This window comes from Acanthaster planci, linkage group LG01 (assembly GCF_054643075.1).
Source record: "Acanthaster planci isolate LZ-2023a linkage group LG01, COTS_SCS, whole genome shotgun sequence".
NCBI lineage: Eukaryota > Metazoa > Echinodermata > Asteroidea > Valvatida > Acanthasteridae > Acanthaster > Acanthaster planci.
Window position 1 is genome coordinate 9184550 of NC_141777.1, and position 27449 is coordinate 9211998.

At 45.5% G+C, this 27449-nt stretch overlaps 1 protein-coding gene across 1 annotated transcript in view; it reads right to left on the reverse strand.

The window, feature by feature from the left end:
• LOC147800307 (usherin-like) overlaps positions 1-27449 on the reverse strand; it is a 54930-nt gene that overhangs the window by 6803 nt on the left and 20678 nt on the right. Inside the window, exons 23-51 of the mRNA XM_087142524.1 lie at positions 27009-27212; positions 25868-26154; positions 24623-24770; positions 23880-24194; positions 22729-22908; positions 22183-22333; positions 21270-21412; positions 20235-20371; positions 19555-19690; positions 18969-19265; positions 18636-18833; positions 17799-18014; positions 16456-16701; positions 15454-15672; positions 14264-14466; positions 13150-13358; positions 12850-12943; positions 12192-12471; positions 11682-11741; positions 9817-10004; positions 9172-9383; positions 8580-8740; positions 7562-7759; positions 6803-6957; positions 6174-6375; positions 5482-5589; positions 1739-4896; positions 998-1117; positions 157-392 (exon numbers count right to left, since the gene is read on the reverse strand). Coding sequence (XP_086998650.1) covers positions 157-392; positions 998-1117; positions 1739-4896; positions 5482-5589; positions 6174-6375; positions 6803-6957; positions 7562-7759; positions 8580-8740; positions 9172-9383; positions 9817-10004; positions 11682-11741; positions 12192-12471; positions 12850-12943; positions 13150-13358; positions 14264-14466; positions 15454-15672; positions 16456-16701; positions 17799-18014; positions 18636-18833; positions 18969-19265; positions 19555-19690; positions 20235-20371; positions 21270-21412; positions 22183-22333; positions 22729-22908; positions 23880-24194; positions 24623-24770; positions 25868-26154; positions 27009-27212 — 8461 coding nt within the window. The remainder of the gene's footprint in view (positions 1-156; positions 393-997; positions 1118-1738; positions 4897-5481; positions 5590-6173; positions 6376-6802; positions 6958-7561; positions 7760-8579; positions 8741-9171; positions 9384-9816; positions 10005-11681; positions 11742-12191; positions 12472-12849; positions 12944-13149; positions 13359-14263; positions 14467-15453; positions 15673-16455; positions 16702-17798; positions 18015-18635; positions 18834-18968; positions 19266-19554; positions 19691-20234; positions 20372-21269; positions 21413-22182; positions 22334-22728; positions 22909-23879; positions 24195-24622; positions 24771-25867; positions 26155-27008; positions 27213-27449) is intronic.

Below are 27449 nucleotides of genomic sequence, written 5' to 3' on the forward strand. Positions count from 1 at the left end.
AAGCAGGCCCTCTCTTGTTCACGCACTAAGCCAAGCAATCCTTTATTTCAGTCAATCCTTTTAATGGGATCGGAAAGGAGATCCGACGGCACCTCTGTGGCAGTAAAAACTACAGACAAATGCAAGAAACTGACGCGACCCTATCCCGACACTGACCTTACAATGATCCCGTTGGTCTCGGCGGGCAGCGCCCAACCCACGTGCGCCCACGTCGTGCCCACTTCACTGACCGTGGGTGGGGCAAGGCCACTGGGCAAGGCCTGGCTGGTCTGTATGGTGGCCTGCTCACTGGTGGTGCATCCCCCAGCCGTGCAGGCCTTGACTGAGTAGGCATAGACGGTGTAGGGCTGGAGCTGGCCGTCGGGATAGCTGGTCAGTGTGGTGATGATCAGCTGTTGAGGGAGGGAGGGAGGGGAAGTGAAAAGTGCCAGTTAGGTAAAATTCGAAAACTGCTGCAAGCTGCTGCAGGCAAATTGAAAAAGTTGGAGGGCTTGACGTTTTGATCCTAGAAGAATCATTCTGTGAAAGATCAGAACATCAGGCCCTCTGAAATTAATCACTGATCGTTACGATTGGGTAAATGGTTAAAACAACTCATGCTCAATGATGCCTTTGACATTCTGCAGTGTTCAAATATAAAATGCTTTTATATTCTTAGTTTATTTCCTTGTACCACTATTGGTTGGTGAGGAAAGTTTGTACAGAGCTGTCAGAGATCATTCGAAGAAAGAGAACTGGAGAGTTTCAGACAGGGCCGTCTGAACCTTCCACGAAAATGCTAGTGTAAAAGTATAAACTAAGAATAAGACAATTCCCAAGCAAAGGAACATTCATGGAATTTTAAAAAAAATGTTGTTAAAGTTACCAACAAATGCTCTGGCTAGTTTGATTATAAATAGCAGCTTTCCAGTATAAACCTCCAAAAATTCCTGAGCAGAACACACTTTTGATTCTTGATGATTAAAAGCTTCCTCTGATAACCACATAAGTTTCACACCTCTGTTCCATTCCTGATGATGGTGTAACTCAAGATATCGCCATTGGGCTGACTGGGAGCAAGAATGTTGACAGTCAGGCTGGTGGCTCCAACATCCGTTAACTGGGGTGGTTGTAAGCCCTACAAAGAGGAAAACAGCCAAATATTAAAGAGTCATACAATCAGGGGTGTTGCTTGAGGGATATGTGGTCTAGTCTTCATTTTTTTAGCAGTCAAGTAACTGCCGTCTAAAAAGCCAACATGAAGAGTGCTCCTTCTTTCAGATACTGTAAGTCTTAGTCACTTTGAACAGCGCCACAAGCCTTTGATACCTGATTATCTTGGCTAATAAACTGACTTGCCATGGATTGAAGAGTTAGTGAAATCAGTTTATGAGAAGGCATTTCAATGGATATTCAGAGCTAGTTGATGAAATTGGCATTTTCACAAGTCAGCCTTACTGAATTATTAGTGAGGTAAATTTTGTTTATTTTGGGAACCTGAGAATAAAATGAAAGCAATGAATAAAAGTTTGCTGTAAATTAATGCAATTTATGCTGATGACTAATATGATATTTGTGATTAATTCTATCAAAATGTATTAACCACATTTAAAAAAAAAAAGTAAGCAAGGCATGGACCCCAAAACAGTCTGCCACCACTCCATTTTACAGATTACAGTAAATAGCAGAGATTCTGGGAACATGATCAAAAATGGCTCCCCTGTGAATTAGGTCTATTCAAGTTGGATTGTTGACTCACATCTGGGGGAGCTTCCAGCATTCTAACCACTGCCCAAGAGCTTGACGTCTCTCCCACCGAGTTCCTGGAGGTCACCATGTACTCGTATGTCTTGTCTGGAATCAGCGTGGAATCCCCATCCGTGTACCTGGTGTTGGCACCCTCGTAAATCAACAATGGGTCGTCGCGGGTGTTGGTCTGCCGGTAGAATCGCCGGCGGTACAGCTTGTAGTCAAGGATCCGGCCATTAGGATTCTGCGGTAGGCCCCACTCGGCCAACACACCGCTGGCCACGCCCAGGTTGTCGGTGAGGGGCGTGAGGGTTGGGGCCAGCTGGCTGGTGGGGGCATTTTCCAAGGTGCGGGCATGGGCGCGGTCACTCAGGGCACACCTGGTGGAGGTGCAGGCCCCAATGCGGAACTCGTACTCGGTGAAGAAATCAAGGTTTTGGACGTCAAAGCTGAACTGCTTCCCGGAGTAAATGATGTTACCTTCCACGTACAGGGTGTAGTTCTGGATCTCTCCATTTGGGTAGATCGGGGGTAACCAAGTTGCTCGGATCGATGAGGAGGTGAGAACTGTGAGCTCAGGAGAGTTTAGACCAGCTGGTGAGGAAGACGAGGTCAGGACGGTCGCTGGGTCACTGATGGCTTGCCCCTGGCTGTTGAAAGCCGTCACCACGTAAGAGTACTCCTGTCCCGGAGTCAATCCGCGACCCCCGTCGCCAAAGTCCTGGAACCTCATGGCTGCACCGTCGTACACCAGTTTCCCGTCCCTGCGCAGCTCGTAACGAAGGATTAAGCCATTGGGCATGTCCGGCTCAGTCCAAGATGCCTCGACGGCAATGGCACTCAGGGCTCGCAAGACGGGCGAGTTCATACCAACAGGTGGGGCTTCAAAGGGTCTGCTCAGTGTCGGCAGGCTCTCGGTGCAACCCCCAATCGTGCAGGCAGCAACTGTGAAAGAGTACTCCCGATACGGAATCAGTGCCGTGGCAGTATGCTCCAGACCGGAACCAGAGTACGTCACAGCCGCATCTATTTTCAACTCGTAGCGTATGATCTCACCAGCATCTAGAGATGGGCTCGTCCAGCTGACGTGGATGGATGAGGAGCTGATAGGGGCAGCCACTGGAGGGGCTACATTACCTGGAGCTGTTTCCAGAGTCCGTACATATGTGGGATCACTCTCGGTGCAGCCCCCATCTGTGCATGCTGTGATGGTGTAAGCATACACCGTGTAGGCAACCAAGCCTTGGTCTGTGTGCTCAAAACTGAATGGTGTCTCAAAGCTGAACGGGGCACTTTCGTTCCTTCTCAGCAAGTACCTTGTGAGGACCCCGTTGGCCTGAGAGGGTGCGGACCACTGGATCTGCAAGGTGGTGGGGTCGTTTGCCACGTGTGACACCACGGGGGATAACAGACCCACTGGGGGAGCCTGTTCAGTCCGGACCGACACCCAGGGACTTTGGGCTTGGCCGATGGAGTTCACCACCACGACGCGATACTCGTAGAGCTTGTGTGGCTGAAGGGAGAAGTCGGTGAAGTTGTACTGCGTGGCTTGGGTGTTGTACTCCTGGTGGACAACCCGCGTGTCAGTGAACAGGCTGGAATCTGTGTCACGTCTACGCCTGCTGGACGTTGCTGTACGTCGCACAATGTCATACCGCAAAATTCTACCATTGGCACTGACTGGCGGGCTCCAGATTAGCTGCACCGATGTAGAAGTGACTTCCCCCAGAGTGGGCGGAGCTTGATTTTCAGGAGCCACCTCGGCTGTTACAACACTCTGTGGCTCCCCCCTCCCACAACCGATACTCGTGCAGGCCTCCAAGACGACGACGTATTCTGTGTACGGCTCCAAGCGTCGGAATAAGTACTCCCGTGTCAGTCCGATGTAGATGGGCGTGATCAGGTAAACATCTTCATAGATGCGGTACTCGCGGATGTGTCCGTTGGGTTGTCCAGGCTCTGGCCAGCGCAGCACCAGTGACCGGCCGTCCGACTGTTGTACCACCGTGAACTGCCCAATCTCTGCCGGTACTCCTTCCTGGGTTGTAACTTGACCCCATGGCCCGGCTGTCTCACCAGCCCCATTGATGGCGACGATGCGCACCTGGTAGGACGTGAATGGTGACAGGCCGTAGAAGGTGGTCTGGAAGAGACTCCCCTCGACAGTCGCGGCAGGAACAACCGGGTTGGGTAGGGTGGGATCGTTGGATATCTCCTGGTACTCCAGTCTGTAGGCTGTGATGAGTCCGTTGGGGAAGGCAGTCAACCCCCAGCTGGCCTGGATGGCATAGGAGCTGATGGCCACGAGCTCTGGCTGGGCTACTCCTTGTGGAGGGGCCTCCAAGGTGCGTACATTGGCCCAGGGGCCCTCGTCCATCCCTTCTGAGTTGTACACGGTGACTCTGTACTCAAACAAAGTGAATGGGGAGAGTCCACCTCCCGCATTGACGAAGCTTGTCTGAGATGCCCCGCCTTGGTAAACCAAGTAGAGCTGATTGGTACCGTATTGCCGTCGGTGCACCATGTACCTGGTGATGTTGCCGTTGGGGTACGTGGGAGGGTCCCAGGACACCTCCACGACGGTGGCTCCACTTGCGACTAGCGTCGGTGGTCCCTGCCCCTGGGGTGGGGCCTCAAAGGTGCGGGCAAATGCCTTGGGTCCATGTCCACACCCACCGTCATTGCACGCCTCAACTCGGATGTCGTAAAGCCTGAAGGGGGTCAAGTTACTGATGACTAGGGATGTAGCTAATCCACTGAAATATGGTCTCTGCTCCGGAGTACCACTGAGTATGACCGCGCCGTAGCGTCGGATGACTCCATTGGGGGTGACCGGTGCTTGCCAGGTAGCCCTGATGGAAGAAGAGCTCAGCACGGTGAGACTAGGGGTCGGGATTCCTTCGGGAGAGCTCTCGGGAGTCTGGCAGGCATAGACAGAGCTGTTTGTACCGCCAGCAGATGTGGACGCTCGGAGCGTGTACTCATAGCGGGTGTTGGGGGTGAGGTTGGTGTCGGTGAACATCAGACCAGAGTTACCACCAGAGTAGACAAGTTGGTTGAAGCGGTAGAGCTGGTAGGATGTGATGATGCCATTGGGAGTGGTTGGTGGGGACCAGTACAACTCCAGCATGGTGGCACTGATAACAACATGGACTGGACTGGACACACCTGCAAATCAAACCAAAATAAGTCTAACATCTGAACTTCACGTTTTTGCACATACACGTGATCATTGGGGCATGCAAAGTTTTCACCATCAAAACATCACAGTTAATTATTCCTAGAGATCACTACTGGCAAGGAGTCAATTTCTTTGTGGTATTTGTGAGAAAAAACAAGTTGTCAAAATACACTGCGCATGCCAATCACATCATCCCCAAATTGAAAACGACTTGTAGCCAAGTCTATCATCCCTAAGTAACAAGCCATCCACTTTCGAGTTAAAGGCTACTCAAGTATCGCTTGAGTTTTACTCTCAATGCTGGTGGGTACAGAACAATGCAGCACGGGCATTACCAAAGGGCCTATTAACAAGGCTCGGACATGATCAGCCTAAACTCTCCTGATTCGGTCTTGAACAAATGTTGAGGACCATTCAAACACATATTTACTCCCATTTATAAATGTTATTTTAGTCACAAAGCCAAAACACGTTTTCAAACTTCAAAATGTCTGACGACTTTGTTCAACTGTTTTACTTCTAAACACACAACATAGACGACATTCACGCGATGTGGCCGGCCCTTTTCTCACCTTGTGGGGGTGCCTCTGGCATGGTGATGCTGACAGGGTTGCTAGACGTGCAGCCAGCGGCGGTGCATGCAACCAGGGTGTACTGGTAACTTGTGTAGGGCTGCAAACCTGAGAAAAAATGAGAGAATGAGACAAAAATATCAGACGCACCATGCAGTTTCATGACTTGATTATGGTTCAAATCTGTCTGTAGACTGGGATGGTGGGGAATTAATAGAAGCTTGGGTGGTCTTCTCTCTAATCCCCTATTCACAACTGTAGAGGATAAATGAGGGTTAAGGAAAAGAACACCAAAGTCACTTTTAATTCATCATCCCAGTGGTCAAGCAGATCTACACCCCGCTACATGCCACACTAATTTCATTTCCATTCCTAATTGCCCATGTTTAGAGTGATGAACTTGGTGTCGATGGCGTGGATGATAATGAAAGCCTTTTGAATTCACGGGTCTGGCTTTATTTAGGTGAAAAATGAGAGGTGAAGAGAAATTCAAAAACCATTGGGCAAGGCGGTTGTGACAATGAAGCAATAACCTGACTTTTCAGGATTTTAACAGATGACATGGGATGAAGTCTCTTACAATTTTGGGGTTGAAAATCCTGAAATGCTGAGAAAATTCAAACCCCTGTAATCATACTGGCAGTTTCAGCCTTTCTGTGTCAAAGACTGAAAACACGGATGCGTATGCTTACCTCTGTGGACATACTCAAAAACGGTTGCATCCCCCACATAGATTGGGTCTGCTGCATTGCTCTCTCTTATTCTGTATTCTTGAATGACGCCATTGGGCCTGCCGGGCTCACGCCACGTGATCTGGATGGTGTTGGCATCGAGTGAGGTGACTGCGGGATCAAAGAGGTTAGCTGGTGCATCTTGTAAGGTTGCCGTAATCACCTGGTCAAACAAAGGGGAGCAGTGAACCTTGGTGAGGTACAGGTTTTTATCAAAATCTTAACGTTTAAAAATCTCAGAGTATCAAATGTTGCGAAGAGAAGGGGTCTAGAACATAAGATGCTACTATTCTACAGCGTTGGCGTTTCTTATTCGCGTACATTTGGCAATCACTCATCAGTTCAAAGCCTACCAAGCACATATCCCTTGTAACTCACACATAAAACTTCACCTGAACTTCTCATGTATCAAAACAAGGAAACCCACAAAGTCCACAATGTAAAATTGAACTATTTGGCAAAACAGATCTTGACTTTATCCTGTGATGCAAATCCAAAAGCTTGCCCCCACCCAACCCCACTATACCAGTCCCAATCAGATGTGGGATAGTCTAAACCAAGTGCACCATTGCTTGCTGTCTGTGACTTACTGCCTCGCTGTTGGCGCATCCGACACTGGTGCAGGCCCCAAGCACGTAGGTATAGTGCTGGTATGGCTGGATGCCGCGGCTGTCTTCCAGCGACGTGTCCAGGCCGCGGTAGATCTCAATGTTATCGCGCCGCAGGATGTAGGTAGTGATGACACCTGTGATAAAATGGCGGACGGTTTTAGAGTCAGCACAGATAAAAGTCAAGCAACGCGTCTGGATCTTATCAATTGACAAAACAATTTCCAGGACAATATCAAATCAACTGAAGAAATCTTGCAAAAAAAAAATGCGGTTGCCAAGAAGATCACAGCAAATCATTTTCAAGATGTATTTTTGCATTGGGAGATGTTAATTTATATAACGGGTTTTGCCCTTACCCAACGTATACACTGATAAACACTGTATGCTCAGTGCTTGTCCGAGAGCTTGCGAAAAAACCTCACAAGCTTACTCGGGTTGAGACTCGAACCTACGACCTCCTGCCAACTAGTGCAGATGTCTTAACCACTCGACCAACGAGCTCGCTGGGGTCGGCTGGCCGGTCCGAGTCAAGTGAAGCAGCGGGTACCGCGAACTATTTTCAAGATGTATTAAAATACGTTGGGTAAGGGCAAAAACCTGTTCTATAAATTAACATCTCCCCAACGCAAAAAAAATACATCTTGAAAATTGTTCTAGTTGCATTCTTTAATTTTTTTCCCACGTACATTCTCAAAATGAAAAAAAATATCTCAATTTGTGAGCATTGGTTTTGTTTACCATTTGGGAAAGCTGGCTGCTTCCAGCTCAAAATGATCGTATCCAGCACCCCAACTCCTACTCGCCAGTCGGGGGGAGCCACCCCTTTGGGGATATCTTCATTGGTCCGAGCGCTGCTGAACTCGCTGGTGGCGCTACCGACACTATTGTGAGCCGTGATGGCGTACTCATAGGTTGTGTATGGCAACAGATCTTCATCTGTAGGTAAATCAAGAAGAATTCCATTATTGAGATGCAGTAAAGACATCGTTTTAGATGAAATGGACACCATCTGAAAATAAAGCGATTGTGATTATCATAAAAGGGTCAGCATGTGTCAACAAGAGGGCGTAGGTACACAGAAAACTTTAAAACACACAAAAGGGAAAGATTAAAACCAGCGGATACAAATTGCCGGTTTCTTTAAAATGCTTCGGATTAACCCACTGTTAATGGTTTGTCAGGCTGCTACTTTTGAGCACTACGTCCCTCCCCTTTGGAAAGAGCTACGCCCCCTTCCTGGCAATGCCCATGTACAAGTTCCAGTCTTATCTGTGTATACTTTGTAACGTTTTTCTGTCAATACTGTGGAGAAGCACTGGGCTCACAACCCGTAAGTACCAAGGCCATAACTTCACCAATTAAAACCTCATGTGATCTCCTTTCATCCAGATCAAATGAGGTTTACCAAAAAATGGCAAATGTTTCATGACATCTCAAATGTTAACTTGCAGGGCTCATGTGACTCAACCTGGCCAGCCTACCCCGACAAGCTAGGTGGCTGTGTGGTAAGGTGTCTGCAGTAGCAAGCAGGAGATCGTAGGCTCGGGTCCCAACCAAGTAAACTTGACAATTTCTCAACAAGCTCTCTGACAGCACTTTCAAATATACACCAGGGAAGGCTGAAAACTGGTCTAATCATAAACTCTGGACACAAAATTGGTTGTCACTTAAAAACTTCACATTTCTTGTGAATTAATGCAGTTGTGGGTGGCCCTTTCCAGCCATCTGCACTGCTTTCACGATTTACTGAACTTACCCAAATAGGAGTAGGTGTTGGGCCCTGTGACGGCCACACTGTCCAGGGCAGTCATGCAGAGGCCTCCATCCCCAGGGGTGGTGCCAGTGGGGGGTGGGGGAGAGGGCCTGTACTGACCATCAACTGTGGCACACGCGCGGGTGTTCCTGTCAAAGTCACACCTGAAATGACAACACGGATATTTTCAACTGATCAAACAGTAACAAATGACTCTAAAACCTTTCAGAATGCAAGACTCTACAATACTGTGAGAGTTTTGAAATGGATGGTCATTCAACTGAAGTTTTTAGTTCGGGTGAGTAGACTCGTGTATGCTCCTATCTTTAAAAAGAAGATCCAGAAGCCAAAGCATTTAACCAATTAACACAATGCAAAAAAGTTACCAAACTAATGTACTGTGACATCTTTACGAAAACATTATTTACCCCCAAAAATATTCTTTTCCAAAGAAATTAAAACAAAAGCTTCCCGGAGAAAAGCTTATACATTTTAAAAACTCTTTTCCCTCCCAACTCCTCCTCAAAAAAAACCAGAAAAATAAATACTTTGACTGATCAAATCGATGGACGTAAAGTTTCACGCCATCACTCACTTATTACAGTAGGCAGTCGCGGCCTGGCTGATAGGACACACTGTGCCCCCACCGCAGTTCCCCTCCACGTTTGTGCCCCTGTCTGCACATACGTGCGTCAGGGGGTTGTAGCCCATGCTGTTACAGCAAGCCTGGGAGGGGCTGATCTTCTCGGTGCCACAGCACTGGTCATTGGCCAACTGCTTGGCTTGTGGCGTGGGGTAAGAATGCACCTGAGAAAAAGATACAAGAGCAAAGTCCAATCAAAAATCCCTTTACACGAGCCACGTGTTGGCACACCAAGCATGGCAGATGCGTATGACTTGTCCAAGTACAGTTTTCACGTTGACTGATTGGGTGGGACTTCAGAGTCAACTACGTGGCCGACTGGCCAACTATTTCACCAACTCCCTCCTCATTTATTCATGTACTGTTGTGCGGAGAGATGCAATTAAAGTTAGGAGTCTTGCTTTAATCCCCTGGCTAGGCAGAGGAAGAAGCAATGTCAGAAGAATTTCACATTACATAACCACAAGACCCAACATCAGTTCAAATGCTCACAAGTACTCCACAAGTATTTGCCACTATTCATCGGAATTATTACTACGAGGGCTTTCACTACATACAGAGAATGACAAGTAAAAGATAATCTTTCGTTCCATTCACCTTGACGACGCCAGTTTCCGACGAGCAGCACAGTGTGACGGCTGGGTCGACATAATCAACGCCGCAGCAAACCTTGTTGGGTTCGGGGTTATAGGTCATGGTGAGGTCATTCTCTTGGCAACACACCTGGTCCGTGCCGATCACAGAGGTGCCGCAGCACTGGCTGTTGAAGCCATCTTGGAAAGTATCTGCATAGAGGGAGGTAATCAAGTTTTGAAGAGGTAGCTGGTTGAGTGGCTAGAATGCAGCTACTTCAACCTTTCAGGATAGGTGGACAATTCTGGAAGCTGGAAAACAGTTTCTTTTTCATACAGATCTAACAGTGGGATGAAATTACATCCATAAAACCTCCTTCTATAGGCTCTGACCATGAGCCATAGAGGGCAGTATTAATGACAGCCAAATTCACTGATGCCTGGCTTTAATACTGGTCCATGCACATCAAGATTTAGAGCTGAACGAACAATTTTTAATGCCACTTCACTGAATGGGTACAAACAGCTTGGGGAGTTTGTGAATGAATTTATTTCAAGTTGTTCAAGACTGAAAGCCCAGTTGTGAGTCCAAAACTCCTCCATAAAAGAAAAAGTCTTTATAAACAGAAACTCATTGAGACTGGAGGCACAACTGATGAAAACATTCTCATCTTCATAGTTGAGCTTGTCATCCGTGTTGTGGTTAAGTCCATTACAGTCTCTGCAAGTCACATCACAAGCAATGCATACAATCTGTGACATAAGCATTCCCATGTTATTGTTGACCCTGTTACTTACGATTGGTCTTGTAAGAAGATTTGTAATGTACTCAACCACAACACTGAGTTTCATGGGTGAACTTATTGGGGTAAAGAATTTGTGCAAATGTTGAACAAAGACAGACATGAAAGTTGCATGTAAATCCACCACCAAAGAGAACTCGGAATCAACTTATAAACTGCGAAGAACAATCTGGCTTTAAGATGATTCCGAGGAAGAATTATACCAAACACATCCCATCTGCCATGCTGGTAACCCCAATCCCCATTTTATACTCTCAATAAATCTGCATAATAACAACGAACAAGTTCGCTATTTAATTTGAATATTTTGGACCCAATCATTCCGATCTGATTTGACGCAGAAGGTAATCATCTGAGAAATTCCAGCACAGCAAACTGGACAGCTGAAGCAGTGAAGGAAAAAAAAAGGGAAATCATAGAAAAGTAGGCACAGGAATACAAGAGATGTTGAATTCAGAGGCAAATGACTTCAATGTTTGTTAGGATAACAGTGCATAAATAAATTGAATAAATCAGTAAGAAATACAAAAGAATATGCATTGGAAAAGAATAGACGGGTGCTCTGAAAACAGCAGCCAAGTGCAAACAAAAGCGAACAGATACTACTCTTAACAACAGACAAGGACTCCACGCCAAGGAATGAAGCATCACTCTGTTTGAACCGTTTGTCCCTTGTCCCCTGTTAATATGACTGTATAACCATCTGTCATATTTCCACAGACCATGGAAGAATTTTGCCAGAGCAAGGCATAATAATGACACTTCATCCAGCAGGACCCGTTTTGAGTTTCTGAAATGTTATCTTTAGTTTTCAGTTTTGAGTGTCTTTCACAAATTCACCTTTTACAAAGACGAACTGAAGTACTATCACCACAAACTCAAAATTTAAGCCCTGTTAACCCCATCTCCTGGTACAACGGTAACAATCAACTGATTGGCAAGGACATTTGTACAGTCTGCTACAGGTGCTTTTGAAAACCACACCAACAACCAACCACCGATACAGAATAAAGGTAGGCCGAGTGACAAAACAGATGAACTAATTCAGCAAGAAAAAGAGACGTCATCACACTCAAAAAAATGTTACCGGTAAAGAGTACAAAAGTCATCTGGCAGCACAGTCCTTGCGTCTTGTCATAGAAAGAACCTAAAGGGGCAAAAGCTGGAATCATTTCTATGCATGTTCCTCTTGAGAATGACAAATTACTTCATATTGGAACTTAGCTTTATTCTTCTAATGATAAGTCAGTCAATTCCATTTGAATACAAAGCACACTAGCTCAATCAAGTCCAGCACATGTGTGAGTTGACATTACACTGGGCGAGGACCAAATAAACCAGTCCAATTGAGGTCTGTTGCTGACTGAATCAACCCAAAGCTTCCTCTAATCACCAAGAAAAGTGTCATCATGTGACCTCTTTCAGGCACAAACTTCGGGGCGAACGTGCCCAAAAAAGGTAAAAGATACCATGTTAAGAACTCATCAAACTTCGAGGAACTTCACATTTTTGGATAGCAGGGCACCCTGGATTAAGATCTTTAGAGTACACAGCTGCGATGGGCATCCTCCAAAGCAATATCTAAAATCTATGTTACCTGCACAGCATATCTGTGGTCCTGAGGTGTCGTAGGGTATTCCCCTGCAGCAGGCGTCACCTGCCCCCACCACCACCCTGTTCTCGTTCGGGTCCGAGCAGCAGATGTGGCCGGCCGGCACGCTGACGTACTGGCCCCTGCAGCACTGGCTGTTGGCCTGGTAAGAGTGGAACTGGCCGCCGCAGCACACGTCCGTGGACGAGGCGCGGGCCGGGAGGTAGTTGGTGCCGCAGCACTCGTAGGCGGGTCGCTGATTGTGGAGACTCCCTGCACAGCAGACCTGTGGTCAAACGCAGAAATTTAAAGTTTTATGTCAAAACAACTGGACCAAACCTGTGCCAGTTTTACCCTCTCTCGTTATGTTGGCACTGATTACTATGGCCTCTATGACAAAAATATGTCCTTAGCAACCGCACAAAGCCAATGTATGCATTCAGCAATCCAAGACCATTATCAATCATTCAACTATTTTGTAGTGTGTACTCATACCCACACACTATCCAAATCTGTTCTCAAAGGCAAGGAAAAACTTACATCAAGTGTTGAATTTTGTGGAAAAAAAGACAACTGGACCACTGGCCATTACCTCATAAAATTTACTGGACTGGATTACATATCACCAGACTGACAAAGATAAAATAACAGTTCTGCATGATACCTGATTGCCGGAGTAGCACTGACCACCACAGACGCTCTCTGTGATACTGCACTCCAAATAGAAGCAGGTGTCTAATCCTGTAACTGGGCTTGACCTGTAAATACAGCCAAAAGCAAAGCCTTTGGGTCAGCAACATAACCAAGGCAGCCAATGGATGATGCTAGGACTGTCCTGGGAAGAGTCGCAGCCCTGGCGGTCGGGGGATGGAGGGGGCATTTCTTTCTTTTGTAACATCAGTCTGTTTTTTTGCATTCCGATGCATGACTCTCCAAGGGTGCAGATGGAAAGGTCCTGACTTACTCTTCGTCACAGGGCTTGTAGGCCCTACGGTACACCTCATACTGCAGGATGATGCCGTTGGGCTGAGCTGGGCTTGCCCAGCTGACGTCAATGACGGACGAGCCCAGAACCCTCAGGTTAGCAGGAGTCATACCCGTCGGGGGAGCCTCCTGGGTGGTGGTCAAGGTGGCGTTACTGAGTAGGCAGTCGTACACGGTGCAGACTTCAACCTGGTGAAGGAAATATGCGGTTTGTGATTTGCGGTACACGATGGACAGCTTCTGTTTATCAGTCGGGCTGGGCATTACATATTTCGGGAGAAGCAGGTATGTGTCTTGAGTGACGAAACTTGATCGTTTTTGAATGATTGAGCTTGGTGAGTAGATTGGAAAGCAAACATAATTTGAGTTTCTTTCAATCTCAAAAAGTCATACATGAGCAATTTTTATCTCTTTCATCAATTACCACAACCACCAGGATTTGAAAAAATCAACTTTAAGCACCAGACAATCCATTTTCTAGTTTCCCATTTGATGTGCTTTGTTTTTAAAATGTCCGTACCGAAACTTGACCAGTAGAAAAAAACACCAAAACCATAGCAAACATTTGTGGATGTCTAAGATTTTGCGTCACACTTGTAAGAACAGTTAATCAACTTTTTAGAGACAACTTTGAAGTACAGTTATCAATCCATGTCACCGACATGGGCCTCGCCAGGATTCTTCCTGGAGGACGACAGAATTTCTGGAAGGGGGGAGGGCCAGGTAGGTGTTCATCAGCAATAAACTGAAAAACCATTAACAGAAGGGGGGGAATTTTTGTGTTTTTTCAAGCAAACTAGTTAATGTATTGCTCGTCATCTCTTCTATCATTACTTCCACGTTTTCCTCTTGCTTTTCCTTTTTATTTTTGCAATTTGGTTCTTTTTTGGGGGGCAGCAAACCCCTTGCGATGCCCACAAACACAAAGGAAAGTATGGACAATCTGAAAATTTGGACTGGACACAACCTCTCCACCTTGCTACACATGACAGCGGAAAGAGAATTGTGAGGATTTCCCTGACCGACCAAGGTCTCCCCTCGCGGCATCTCTTGGACCTTAGTAACCAGTTAGATGAATGAGTCAACCAGCTCACCTGTATCTTGTAGATGGTGTAGGGCCGTAGGTCGGACAGGATGTGAGAGAAGGTGGTGGCTGGCAGCATGGCTACCTCCGTGTCGTCCCGATAGACTTTGTACCTGAGTATGTCTCCGTTGGGCTGGGCTGGAGACTGCCAGGAGACTCGTAGGGCTGAGGGACTCAGGATAGTGATGGTTGGAATGGCAAAACCTTCAGGTGCTGTAGATTTAAAGGTTATATGGCATTTTAAAATGAAATCACACTACATGCGAAGCGATCTGGCAAAATGAGACAGAACTGGGCAAAGGTTAAAATGACTATTCGCTGGTGTCAGGAAAGAGTATTTATTCTACTTACACACTAACAATGCCCTTTGTTGCACTCTAATGTGGGATTCTGTTGACCAGCTATGGCCGTTACGATTCCACAAATACTGACACATCAAAATAGTAACCATTGGAGATATTCTCCATTCATTTCCCAGAATTTAAATGTGGTAATTTACACACTGAAAAGGGTGATGGAAAAAACGGCATGAATGTGCAGTTCATTGTATTGCTGTTGATGGGATGTCAGCTGACCGTTATTTACTGAGATCTTCCCCCGTCTGTGGAGAATGTATCAAGAACTGAGTAGCCGCCAGCTGACAAAAATCAGAGGCGTGCGGCCAAGTGGTGAGGATTTGACCGTTATTTACTGAGATCTTCTCCCGTCTGTGGAGAATGTATCAAAAACTGAGTAGCCGCCAGCTGACAGACATTAGAGGCGTACGGCCAAGTGGTGAGGATTTGTATCTCCCAATCATAGGCTCAGAGCATTGAAATCCTGCTTCTGATTAGAGGCGTACGGCCAAGTGGTGAGGATTTGTATCTCCCAATCATAGGCTCCGAGCGTTGAAATCTTGCTTCTAATTTGATGTTACCTTCGGCGAGTTACCGTTCTCCCATTTGCCTCTCTCTACCTAGGTATATAAATGAGTACCTATGAGGGCAGAGATGCGTGTTACGTTTGCTGTTTGTGTCTGAAATAACGGCATAGAGTTGTGCACTCCCCAGGGACCTGAGATAGAGTTTGGGGCATTTTATAAGCCCAGTGAGCAGGGGTAACGCTTATGTGGTACCGTGAGCATAAGTGAATGTGGATATGTGTGCTTCATAAATACCCATTATAATTATTATTATACTAAAAATCAAATGAAAACTTTACCTCCATCCTGGGTTTCTGCATAGGCCAAATTACTGGAAACATTGTAAGCACCATTGAAGATGATCACTTTGAACTCGTACAGCGTGTTGGGCATGAGCAGTCCCACGGTGGCATTATTCGTGCCTGGCAGGTAGGTGGCTAGGGTTCGAACCCCCGGGGTGGAGCTGGCACCATACTCAACGAAATAGTTGACGACGCTTCCCTTCAACTCTTGCAGGGCTTGGGGGAAACAAGCAACGAATTGAAATGCTGTGATTGTCAAAGCAACTTTGGGTACCTTGGCCAGAAAAGTTTGCTCACAAGATTTCAATGAACAAAGTTTGGCTCAAGACTTTGGATTTTTTTCCCAAAGGTTTGGGACATCCAAATCCTGTCGTACAACCCATGTGTGGTCCCCTAACTACAGAATAAATATGGATACTGTACTTTGGACATGATTGAGTTATCAAGTTGAAGGATTTTGCAGGAACCTTCCTTTTAGCAGAATTCAAACTTTGTCTAGGAATTGTCTGGTGTCCCCTTTCAAACAAAAACTGAGACATCAAATTCAAAGCAATTGGAAACACTCTCCATTCCGAACCTGTCCACAAATTGTACAACTTGGGATCAGACTCTGATAAATTTGCATAACATTCCGGGTAGAAAAAACCCACTGAGGTAGCCTATGTTGACTCATGAGGGAAAGGCAGTTGAACTGGCCATGCAGCTGAGGGCATACTCGCACACAAAATCTACAAACTTCAATACTGACACGTGACTTTGAACCCTAGAGTTTGCTACAGACAAGGGTGAACTTAACCCTAACACTCCTCAGTCCTCCAACAGGTGAAGGATTGAGGAGTGTTAGGGTTAATATGACTCATGGGCAATCACATCGTTTTCTTATTTACTGACAACAATTTTTACCAGGGATTTTGTTTATCTTGAATCTTATTTCCAAAACACTTTGCTTGTACGCTTGTTAAAAAACGACTTAGGTTTTCCGCAAACTCTCAAACTTACTAGGTGTCGTCCATGTCAGGGACACAGTCACATGATCGAGAGCCACGGCTGAAAGCGTAGCACCGAGAGATGGCCGACCGGCCAGCGTGGTGACCTCCCCACTGGAGTTAGAAGTCAAAGAGCCCACGTCATTGGAGACAGTGACCCGATACTGGTAGGTGGTGTAAGTCGTCAGTCCCAGATCGGCGTAGAAGTTTTGCGTTCCACTGTAAATGAGCTGCCAAAAGCCAATGCCGGTAGGGGTCCCTAAAGGCAGTTACAAAGAAAGAAGTGACTTCAGAAAATCATTCCAGTACTTTGAAGTAATGCTGAACAGTCTCGTTATACGTGTGTGCTTTCTTACAGGAGCCAGGTAGGGATACAGAAATTTGACTTTAGACAGCAAGATTTAGCAACTTTTTGGTCCATTCTAATTTTTCATTTACAAGTTGTGCTATCAAGCAATCCCTGGGACAGTCGTAATAGAACTTCTGGTTTGTCAAATCCTTCTGAATGCTCTGTTAAACCAATGGAAGGTTTTATCTGTTTTCTTGCCACTTCTGTAAGTACTTTTCCCGTCACTTCTCAGAATACCTCTAAAAGCCCGGTTCAAATTTTTTGAAGCAGGATCATAGCTAAAAGGCCGCCGTGCAAACTTGTAACAAAAGTATTTGAACCCCTTTGGTATTGTTTGTCTCTGTAATTTCATTTGTGTAATAGCTTGTGAAAGTCTTGTAATTGGCATGACTCTACTCAAAACAGCATGAGTACAAAGTATGAGTAAAAAAACAAGCCAGATATTTCAGGTGTCCACAATGTCATTGCATTCTTTAACCCCTTCGCGCCGGGACACGGCTAGAGCCACTGTAAAAATTGAGATCCTCAGCCCGCTTTTCAGCTATTATTCTCGGCCCTCGCTCTTGTATATATGGTGATTGGCCTTTGTGTGTAGCCCAGAAATAAAAAGACCAAATTTGCATCATAATCACCAGCTTCACAATAGTCCCCACTTTGAAAAGAGGCAACGAGAATGTGGAAGCATGAGTAGAGCCGCATGCCACCGAACAATCAGCCTTTTCACTGTGTAATTCAAAACGTGCAGAGCACACAGGGCCACAAACCGAGAATTTGCGGTTTGGCAGGTGGCCTTTGTGGCCAAGCGAGGCTGGAACTCTTGGAGTCGACTTTCGGAAAGAAATTCCCGTCGTCAAAGGGGTTAAAGTCAAATGCTTCCTTTGAATTCTTCCTTTTGATCGGTTTATCTTCATATCAAAACAGCATCAGTATGGAAATCAAATAAACTATGTCTGACACATCTTCACTGCATTCTTAAAATGTTGAATGCTTTGTAGTGTCATAGTTACCTGACTGCAGTGGTTGCCTGATCTTCATCCGGTGCAGCTCGTACCTGATGTTGGGCCCGTTGGGACCAGTGGGGGGACCCCAGCTGACCGAGATGTAGGTCTGAGTGATGGCATCACCTCTAGGGGGAGCCTGGCCCTCGGGGATGTAAGGGTCAGTCTGGGCGGGTGTGGCACTGCTCTCAGTACAGCCACCGATGGTGCACACCTCGATGGTCACTGTTGTGTGAATTGGCAAACGACTAATTGGCTGAAAGGTTTCTTGTGTCGCCAAACTCATGTTTATGTAACACTAATGTAATGATAAGACTTGTGTGTGATTCAAGGCATGGTAAGCCATAAGGCTTATCTTGGGTTCCTGTTAAGTTCCTGTTACGTAAACCTGACTCCTTGTTATTGCAGATCCAAGGGAGCCAACAAAGGCCACGGACCCCCAAACAACGCGCCAAATACTTCTTGTGTTTTTGAAAGAAAAAATGAAAGGTGATTCGGCTCTGTCAGGTTTTTCCAATTCCCTTCATATTTCTCTTTCCCAAACACATTTCAAAAGCCCCGAAAACTAAGTCTCATCCCTCCAAAAGGCATTTAAAGTTTACAAGAAATTTTTTTTTTTTGGCCCTAAAAATTGTTTTGGCTCTCAAGAGGAATTGGGTCCTGGATCCTTGTTTGCTCACGGTATGTCAGATCTTTTATACAGCCAGTCACTTAAGTCCAGTAAGAAATTGGCCTGCAGTGTAGGCTGGAACAAACCTTGTGTTCCCTGGCCGAATCTCAGTACTTGCTTGCACTTAGCTTCATAACCCAAAATACTGAACTGAAGTGCGGCCGAAGAGTACTAACCCATGTAGTTGGTGTAGGGCACCAGACCGCTGACCACTCTGCTGGTGGTATTGGTGTCCCCAATGTACACGCGGGGCTGTGGCATCCGGATGGTGTAGCTGATGAGGTCACCGTTGCTGTGCACCGGTGGCTGCCACGTGACCAGTGCTGACTCGTGATTGAGGATGGTTACAGTGGGTGCGTTTACTCCCCCTGGAGCTGTGTGTCAAAATCAGTAAACAAGTAACAATTCCAACTTATCCACTGTGGTCTTCTGCTCACATCTTACAATTTCTATCCAATTTGTTTGTGTGTACCAACTCCCAATGACCGATGGAGCTGGAGCATCCTTACCAGCGGAGAGTGTGGTGACAGTCTGCCAGGGACTTGAAGATGTCCCGACGCCGTTACTGACGCGGATCCGGTACTCAAAGACGGTGTAAGGCGTGACGGCCGGCGACTGGTCCAGGTAGACCAGGGGGCTCGCCGGCCCTATGGAGACCACCGTGGTGACGGCGGCAGAACCCCGGACCCGACGCTGGATCTGGTAGCTGGTCAAGACCCCGCTGGGGGCATCTGGGGTGGACCAGGTTATCAGGACAGAGGTTGGCGTCTCAGAGCGTAAGGTAGGTGCTGCCAGTCCAGAGGGAACTGTGTTAAGGAGAGAATTGAAAAGAAATGTCACACTTGTATGTGGTCTGTGACACAAAAACTACTCAATTTCTGCTGTGAAGGTTAAGGAACTCTGCAGTGTGACCTGTGTTATATAAATGCCTAACTTTAAAAGGGGGGGTTTGGGTGCAGGCATGCACTTGAAATAAAAACGCTAACAGGTAATCACAAATGCTTTGACTTCTCGCCACCAATTCCTTGACCCTACTTCACCCATGCTTTGACCGTCTGAAACTTTCTGGGCTTCAAACGGAGGGCACGCACTCACCTGCTTGAGGTGTCCTGTAGGTTTGTGAGTGCAGACTGCTGGTGCATCCCGCACTGTTGCACATCTCGACATGGAAATTATAATTGGTGTAGGGTGTCAATCCATCGGCAAGGAACTGGGTTGCATTGCCTGGGAGCTAAAGAATGAAGACAGATAGTGTTTGGAAATAATTGTTGTAGGCCTAGACGCAGCTTAATTAAAGTCACGTCGCTTTTGAATCATTTGTTAGGAACCCAAACAAAAAAATGACTGCAATGATAAACAAGTCCATTTTAGTACAGGGCAGCAGAGGTTTAAATATTTAGGTCACTTTTCAATGTATTTAACTATCATTTGGTCCAAAATTGTCAAGCTTATTTAAATATCAGTTTGACGAGTATGCTTGTTTTTTGCAAACTGTGGATTGACATGTGAAGGACTGAATCAAACATTCCTTTTTTTCAGACATGACTTCATTGCTCTCTGTGTCAAAGCAAAAATGAGTTAGCAAAAACGACATCGCATGAACACTGAACAAAGTAGATAATACAACTTGATGACACCAAAAGGTCGGGCTTGATATTTTTATGGTCACTACTTTCGGCAAGTTATCATCGGTGACTTTACTGGCAACCTCTGCATCTGCAAAATAAAAGGACCACAAGCAATCTCCACCACCAATGCCTGACCCGTCCACTCACAATCTCTCTCAGCTGGTTGTTCTGGTACAGTCTGATCGTGGTGATGACGCCGTTGGGTTCCTCGGGCTGTTCCCAGGTGACCAGCATGTTGTAGGCATCCACGATGGTTGCCATGGGAGGGTCGATTGGTCCCGGTGCTGCCGAGGGGACAGCGTGAAATACATTTTATAAGTACACATACAAAAGGGTGAAATTAAACGCCAAAATGCTCCGGGATGAACAGCTTTCAGTCGGCTGTTTTTTTTTGCCAGGCAAGATGAGCTTTTATGAAGAGAGTACCATTCACTTAAAAAGGTAACTTGCCGGAAAATGTTCGATGTGCGAACAGAGTTTCACTTCATAAAATGTGAAGATAGTCAGCATGCTGGCACAACATTAAGTGATTATCAAACTGAACAATTTTTCTGTAATAATCAAACATGGTGATGAGCAAGTAGTCACAAAATTACTTCCAAATTCTGAAATATGACTTTTTTTAAAAAAATGACATTGAAAGCCTAGTTCAGTAGTGGAATCATGCTTTTAATCCAATATGCGTCAAACAAAAATGATGCGCTGCTTCAAAAAAATGTGAACAGTTTCTTGCATTAAGTTTACAACACCAAACATTCACTTTTTGTTAGGCCTTTCACTTTTCAGTGACAACTATGACTATGACAGCTTTTCAATGACAACTATGAAGTTCATATTCATTACTGAGCAGCATATTCGAAAGTTTGCCGAAGGTCTGTGGTAGCACCATGTAAGATCTCCTTTAGGAGGTGAGTTCTGAAGAGAACTGGTGTGCTCAGCATTTCACCAGTTCTTCAGAACTGAACTCACTCCAAGAGGTTTCACATGGTACCACCAAAATACCTCTCTTGCATTGCTACATCTACAAATGCAAATCTTGAAATCATTTTCTTGAGTTTGCGAAAGTTGAGTTCAGAACATCCCGACTCATTTCAATTCCAAATATAATCGGTTCAAGTCAAAAACAACCGACAGAACTCCAGCTGAGACTTCTGACTCGAAGTGATTTTTTACGGAACTCACCAGCCTCTGATGTGAGTGCGGCCGTCCAGTCGCTCTCCGTCTCACCAAAGTTGTTACTCGCTATGACACGGAACTCATACTCGGTGTACGGACTCAGACCAGTCTTAGTGAAGCTGGTCACGCTGACAGGACTGCCAAACAGGCTGGACAAAACAAAAAAAGGAAATTTTGAACAATAGACTGAAGCTAACGAAAAAGGAGGAACAAAGAGCTCATGATGGTCAAGAATGAAGTTTGACCCATCTCAGCAAAGGTGAATTCTGCAATTTCAACGAACAAATATTCCAACACCACCAGGCCAACACCCTGTACAGGTTGCAACATCCTGCATCCCCTCCCCTCTGCTAAGAACTTAACTTGTGGCTTTTTATATGCAACATCTTGGAGTGGCTTAGGCATTTATCAACCAGAAAAACAGTTCTAGATAAGAACCAGTGCTGTAGTCGAGACCATGCATAAGACCAGTCACTTGTAACGGTTGAACAATGACAAGGGAAATGCCTTTGTTGCAGTTCATTTGAATAGCTTGTGATTTGAAGTCAGACTGGAGGTCTTGTGCTGGTCTTGTGCTGGTCTTGTGAAGGATTTCAGTGGTCTTGACTACAATACTGATAAGAATACAAAATCTGAGTAAAATGATGATTTCTGATCTAACAGAAATATCATCAAAATCAATAAAATGAAAGCAACTGATCCCAAACAATGTGTCCATCCACAGGGTGTAGCAAAAGGGTCCACACTGGAGTTCGACAAACCAACAATCAGTCGCAGGTCAGATATCACAACCAATATTCTTGACACAACTGATCTAATTCTACCTATTCAGTGCAGTGTTACATCTCATTAAATTCTGTTTGCCCACGTATGGTACATGAAAAGAGCAATTCTGACGTCCGACCAGAATTTCACTTACTCTTCTTGGAGACCCGGCTGCAGGACAGGCCGGAACTGTAGCTGGTACTTGGCATCGCCAGGAGCATTGTTCCTTGCCGGGCTCTGCCACTGGGCTCGAATGGACGAAGATGACAGGGTGACCAGTGTTGGTGGGAAAACACCATCGGGACCTCAAGAATAAAGGACACAGTTTCAAAGGAAATCAGATTGTCTGTCTTTCTAGAGACGGGGGAGGGTATTAATACAGAATGAACAATGTTTCCAAATACATTTATCTCTTTGAATTACGATCAATAATGGAATGATTCCTTGTGATATGAGGTAAAGACAGCACCACCAGCAAAAAATATGATCCCATTTTACAATGCTCAAAATACATATTTTAAATTTCGTTTAGTACAGCCTAGATTCCAAAGCTGGACTACTTCACTGAGTGGGTTTTTTTAATGAGCACTGCAGACCTGAGGCCATGCCTGAAATACCAATCACACATCAAACAAAGACTTCTATTCCCTGGCCTTGACAGCAAAGCTTTCAAAAATGGCACCACAAAAAATAGACTTACTGCCATTGGGCATGCGGACGTTCTGCTGGTTGCTGAGTAGGCTGCCTTTGGTGTTGTACCCTAGGACTTGCACAGTGTAAGCCGAGTCCGGGATCAGACCGCTGATGGCCACCAGCACGTTGACATCGGTGGTGTTGAGCAGGGTTCTGGTCTGGGAGATGGTGTTGTAGTTTCCCATCTCTGTGGAAGAGACAAATTGGAGAAAGAACTATGACAACGATTGCAGAATGTAAGCCTCACTTGATGAGGCAACGATGATATTTGTGACCCACTCAGTGAAAATGAGTCACAAGTCGCCAGAGCCACTTTCGAGTAAAAAGTCCCTTAGAATAGTTTTGCAGTGTAAATCAATAGGAACCCACAGCATTTGTCACCATGGAGTATCCACTTTCATCAGGATGCCAAACTGAGTGATACATCAAAACAAAAAGCTCAAGTTGCTCTTTCCAATACAAATGAAAACTCAAAAGTGGCTCTGGCAACTTATGACTCATTTTCACAGAACAGGTCACATTTATGAAGCTGTGTCTCACGTAAACTTTTACAAGAGTGTCTCTTCTCCGTCTCTTGAGACCCAACTTGTATGTGCACAGAACAAACTACCAGCAACACGCAAGCATTTCGAGTTTCAAGCTGAATATTTTTAGGAAATTTGAAGAAACTCTCTCTCCAAATCAGCAGACTATAAACTTCCTACAACAGAAAAAAATGACACCCTACTAATCTTTCTTTGCAATTTTCTTAACCCAGGGTGCTAGGTGAATCACTTACCTGTTGGGCAAAAAGAGATTTCAACACTGGGTAAAAAAAGTGTGCAGTGAATATTTTGTACAACTCTTTGGTAAATGGCTAATAAGTTGACACAAATATCAGGTGAGACTTCATCACAGTTGGGTAACCTGTCGGCCAAACAGCTCAACAAATCACATGGTACCCTGCACTGGGCAAAAAATGGTCCAGTATATAGAGCATGCAGGGATTCAATGTGACAATAGTCCACCAACGAGAGTTTTGTCCACTAACGAGAGTTTCGCCAATTTTAACAAATGTGAAGCCACTTTTAATAAGTGATGCTATGTTTAAAAATCAATCAGTGGAGTTTCATTCAAGCAATGATATGAAATAAAAGCTGAATGACTCAGGGTACATACCAGGTGAGACGTAAAATATCCCGGTGAAAAGTACTTCGTAGTGCAGGATTCCGTTGGGATTATTCGGGGCCGTCCAACGTGCTGACACGGTGCGGGCGTCTGTCACAAACACGCTCAGCATGATGCTCCCCACGGGCGGCGCTTCGGCGGTACGGGCCGAGGTCTCGGGACCGTAGGCGCAACCGCGGGAGGTGCAGGCCTCCAGGCGGAAGATGTGAAGGCTGTGGGGGGCCAGGCCCAAGGAACGGTAGGCCAGGCTGAGATTGGAGAGGACCGCTGAGCCATCCTGGATCAAGGTGTACCTGGTAATAATTCCTGGAAACAGAAACAGAGTCAAGTTAAATATGTGACCTTTATTTTTCACATGAGTCCACATACACTACACTCGTCATACACATGGAATTGTTTTTTTTTGTTCACAACCTAGACTAATTCAGATTAGTTTGACCTGCACTGGAGGGTTCCAAGACCAAACAAAATCGGTCCTTCTCAGTGGCGCAAGAACAGTGGAATTTCTGAAGGGAACCCTTGACTGTATACAAATCTGAACTCTGCCTCTCGTAAATGTTGTGTATACTTCGAAATTTCAAACGAGGGGGGGGGGCACCTGGTGAGAGGCACCTGGTGGAGGAATGATTTTCTCCCTCAGTAGTTACCCCCAAAAAGTCCTTCTCTGACTATATAACCGACTGAGATATTTACAGAGCCCTGCCTTCTCTGGGCGGCAGAGTTCGTCCACTCACCGTTTGGATTCTCCGGTGGAGTCCAAGACACAAGGAGCTCGTAGGGGCTGATGACAGTCACTGAGGGGGCTGGTACACCTTCCGGAATGCTCTCCTCAGTGCGAGCAGTGGCCGGTGCACTGTTGGTGCATCCTCCCCCTGTGCAGGCCTGGAATGAAAAAAAACAAAAAACAACCAAATCAAGACAATCTCAGTGCTAAATTATATAATCAAACACCTCCTTCAGTCACAATCACTCTTCCCTGCTATCCACCCTGAGTTAATGTGCACCCTCACCGGCAGAAGAAAGACTTAGTGGTACGAGGTTTCCAAACCAGGTTCTTGCTCACGTTTGGCATGCATGCAAAGACCGTACATTCCAGTATAGATTTCTTGCATGTACTCAGCGTGCCCCGTGCCAAACACCCATACACTTGAATGCCTACGTGGTAAGTTTCTACCAAAGGACTGTCTATTTCATTTAAAAACACACCCTCTGTTGCTCCCGCTCGAGGCGGATATACTTTATACAAAGACAAGTCAACAACAGTAATATTGTGATTCTGGTTGGCACAGTCAAATTCCATCAACTGACAAAAGCTTGAGCCAATTTCACAGAGCTGCTTAAGCACAAAATTAGTTTCAGCTTGAAAACATCTTACTTGATAAATCAGGTTACCAGCCAAAACTCCATGTGATGTATATTGTTTTGGACTGGTATTTAGCTGTCTTTCAGTTATGGTAACCTTTGTTTTTTCATGCTTAAGCAAATTTTGTGCGTAAGCAGCTCTATTAAATTGACCCTAGAGACTGGAAGACAATGCTGGCTTATCAATCATTAACAGTTACAGCACAGTTGTATCAAGTTACATCAACAGTCATTAGAGCCTTTGCTTTATGCAAGCATGGGACTCTAAAAACCATTAAAAGTAATCACTTGATTTTGACTGAGGAGACATTTTTGTCCAGATTGGACCTTTCTATGGGCCTATTGTTCATACACAATTTTAAAAATCTTTACAGAGCAGATGACACTGAGGGTTAGGTTTCCTTACTTTTGCCTTTTACCAGAAGAATCCAACTTCCCAATGAAGTACGTTTGGTGATTTTCAGAGATTATTTTCCCAATTGCTCACATACACAAGTTAATCGGAAGAGCAAAGATAACGAGACATGCCAGGCAGCAAACTGGTGTCCCTATATCTACTGGTACCAATTTCTAGCCAAATAGCACGTTCCACAAGAATACAAGAGGCGTATACTCACACTGAGGGTCACCAGATACGTAGATCCGGCTGTCAACTCAGCAAGGACGTAACTTCGCACCAGGACAGTGGAGTTATAGGCCTCTTCGCCAGTCTGTCCGGGCTGGACAGACAGGTAGAGCACGTATCTCTCCAAGCGGCCATTCAGCTGGGGAGGCTCCACCCAGCTGGCCTCAATAGAGGTGGGACCCCTCACCAGCAAGGTGGGCGGGGGAACAAAAGTCGGGGGTTGCTGGGCGGTGGTGATGCTGACCTCGGGGCTGTCGGTGCAGCCAATGGCAGTGCAAGCTGCCAGAAAAAAAGTGATAATTTAAGTTTAATCGGGAGCTATTACTGTCTCTGCTTTTTTGTGTATTTGCCAATGCCTTGTAATATGATTGAAAAGATTTGGATCAGAAAGTTTAATAAAAATGTTGATATAAATCAAATATGTTTTTTTATTGCAAGGCATGATGTACTTGACACAACAGTTGAAAAGCTGATATTTGCTGCATAGTTGCGTGTCAGGAACACTTCATTCATCATTAACTTTCAAACTGTAAAAATTCTTCACTGCTCAGGAACCCAAGGGCACATATTTTGCCGTTCAATTTTCAAAGGCCAACAGGACCATCTCCAGTAATGGAGTGACATCATAGCGTATATGTGACCCATCATTCTGAAACCAGGCTGAAGTAGCCGACTTTATATCCTCGAAGTACTGGAACTTCAACAAGTATCCAGGAAGTTCCACAACTGTCATAGCCCATAATTACCGAATTTTCTGCAGGTTGAAGTTAGACTTATGCCAGGTATGCGGATTGAAAAACGATCACATTCTATGCAAAATAAAGCATGTCATGGCCAAAAATATTTTACATTTATGCAAGAGATGACACTTCGTAAATCAGCCTCGGTAAATAACCAGTCTTGTTTAGGGGAAGGTAAGGCTGTGTCCAAACATGCTGGCTATGGCTAGATATAACACACATGTCAATAGAAAGTGGCTGCAGCTGCTAGCTATTAGCTTACTTGGGTGTGGCTTGAAATTACATAGAAGTTTATGGTAGTGACCCTAGCCACTTCCCATACAGTCGTGTGTAATTGCAACCCACAGCCAAATGATTTAGACGCGGCCCAACAGACACATATTTCTGACTCACCTCTGACCCTGAACCTGTAGCCCGTGTAGACCTGGAGGCCAGACTCGGTGTGCACCTGCTGCAGGCCAGTGTAGACTGCCAGGTCATTCATGCGTAATGTGTAACTGATGATGACACCGTTGGGTCGGTCTGGTTCCAGCCAGGCCAGGGCAATGGTGTCCGCCGTAGTGGATGTGGCCTCAGGCGGATTGACACCTTCAGGTGCTGCAATACAAGGAAGAAAAATAACGTTCTGTGCTTGTCTAATTTCAAGATATTCATGGTGACTTGTTTAAATTTCCAACCTGCAGTTCCAGCCAAACTTCCTCTTTATTGAAATATTAGATTAGCCCTTCGCCAACATCATTTTCCATTTTCTGGGGGGAAAATTTCAAGAAGACTGTTTAAGGTAAGGTTGAAAACATAACCTCCTCCAGTACAGGCGTCCTCTAATATAACCAC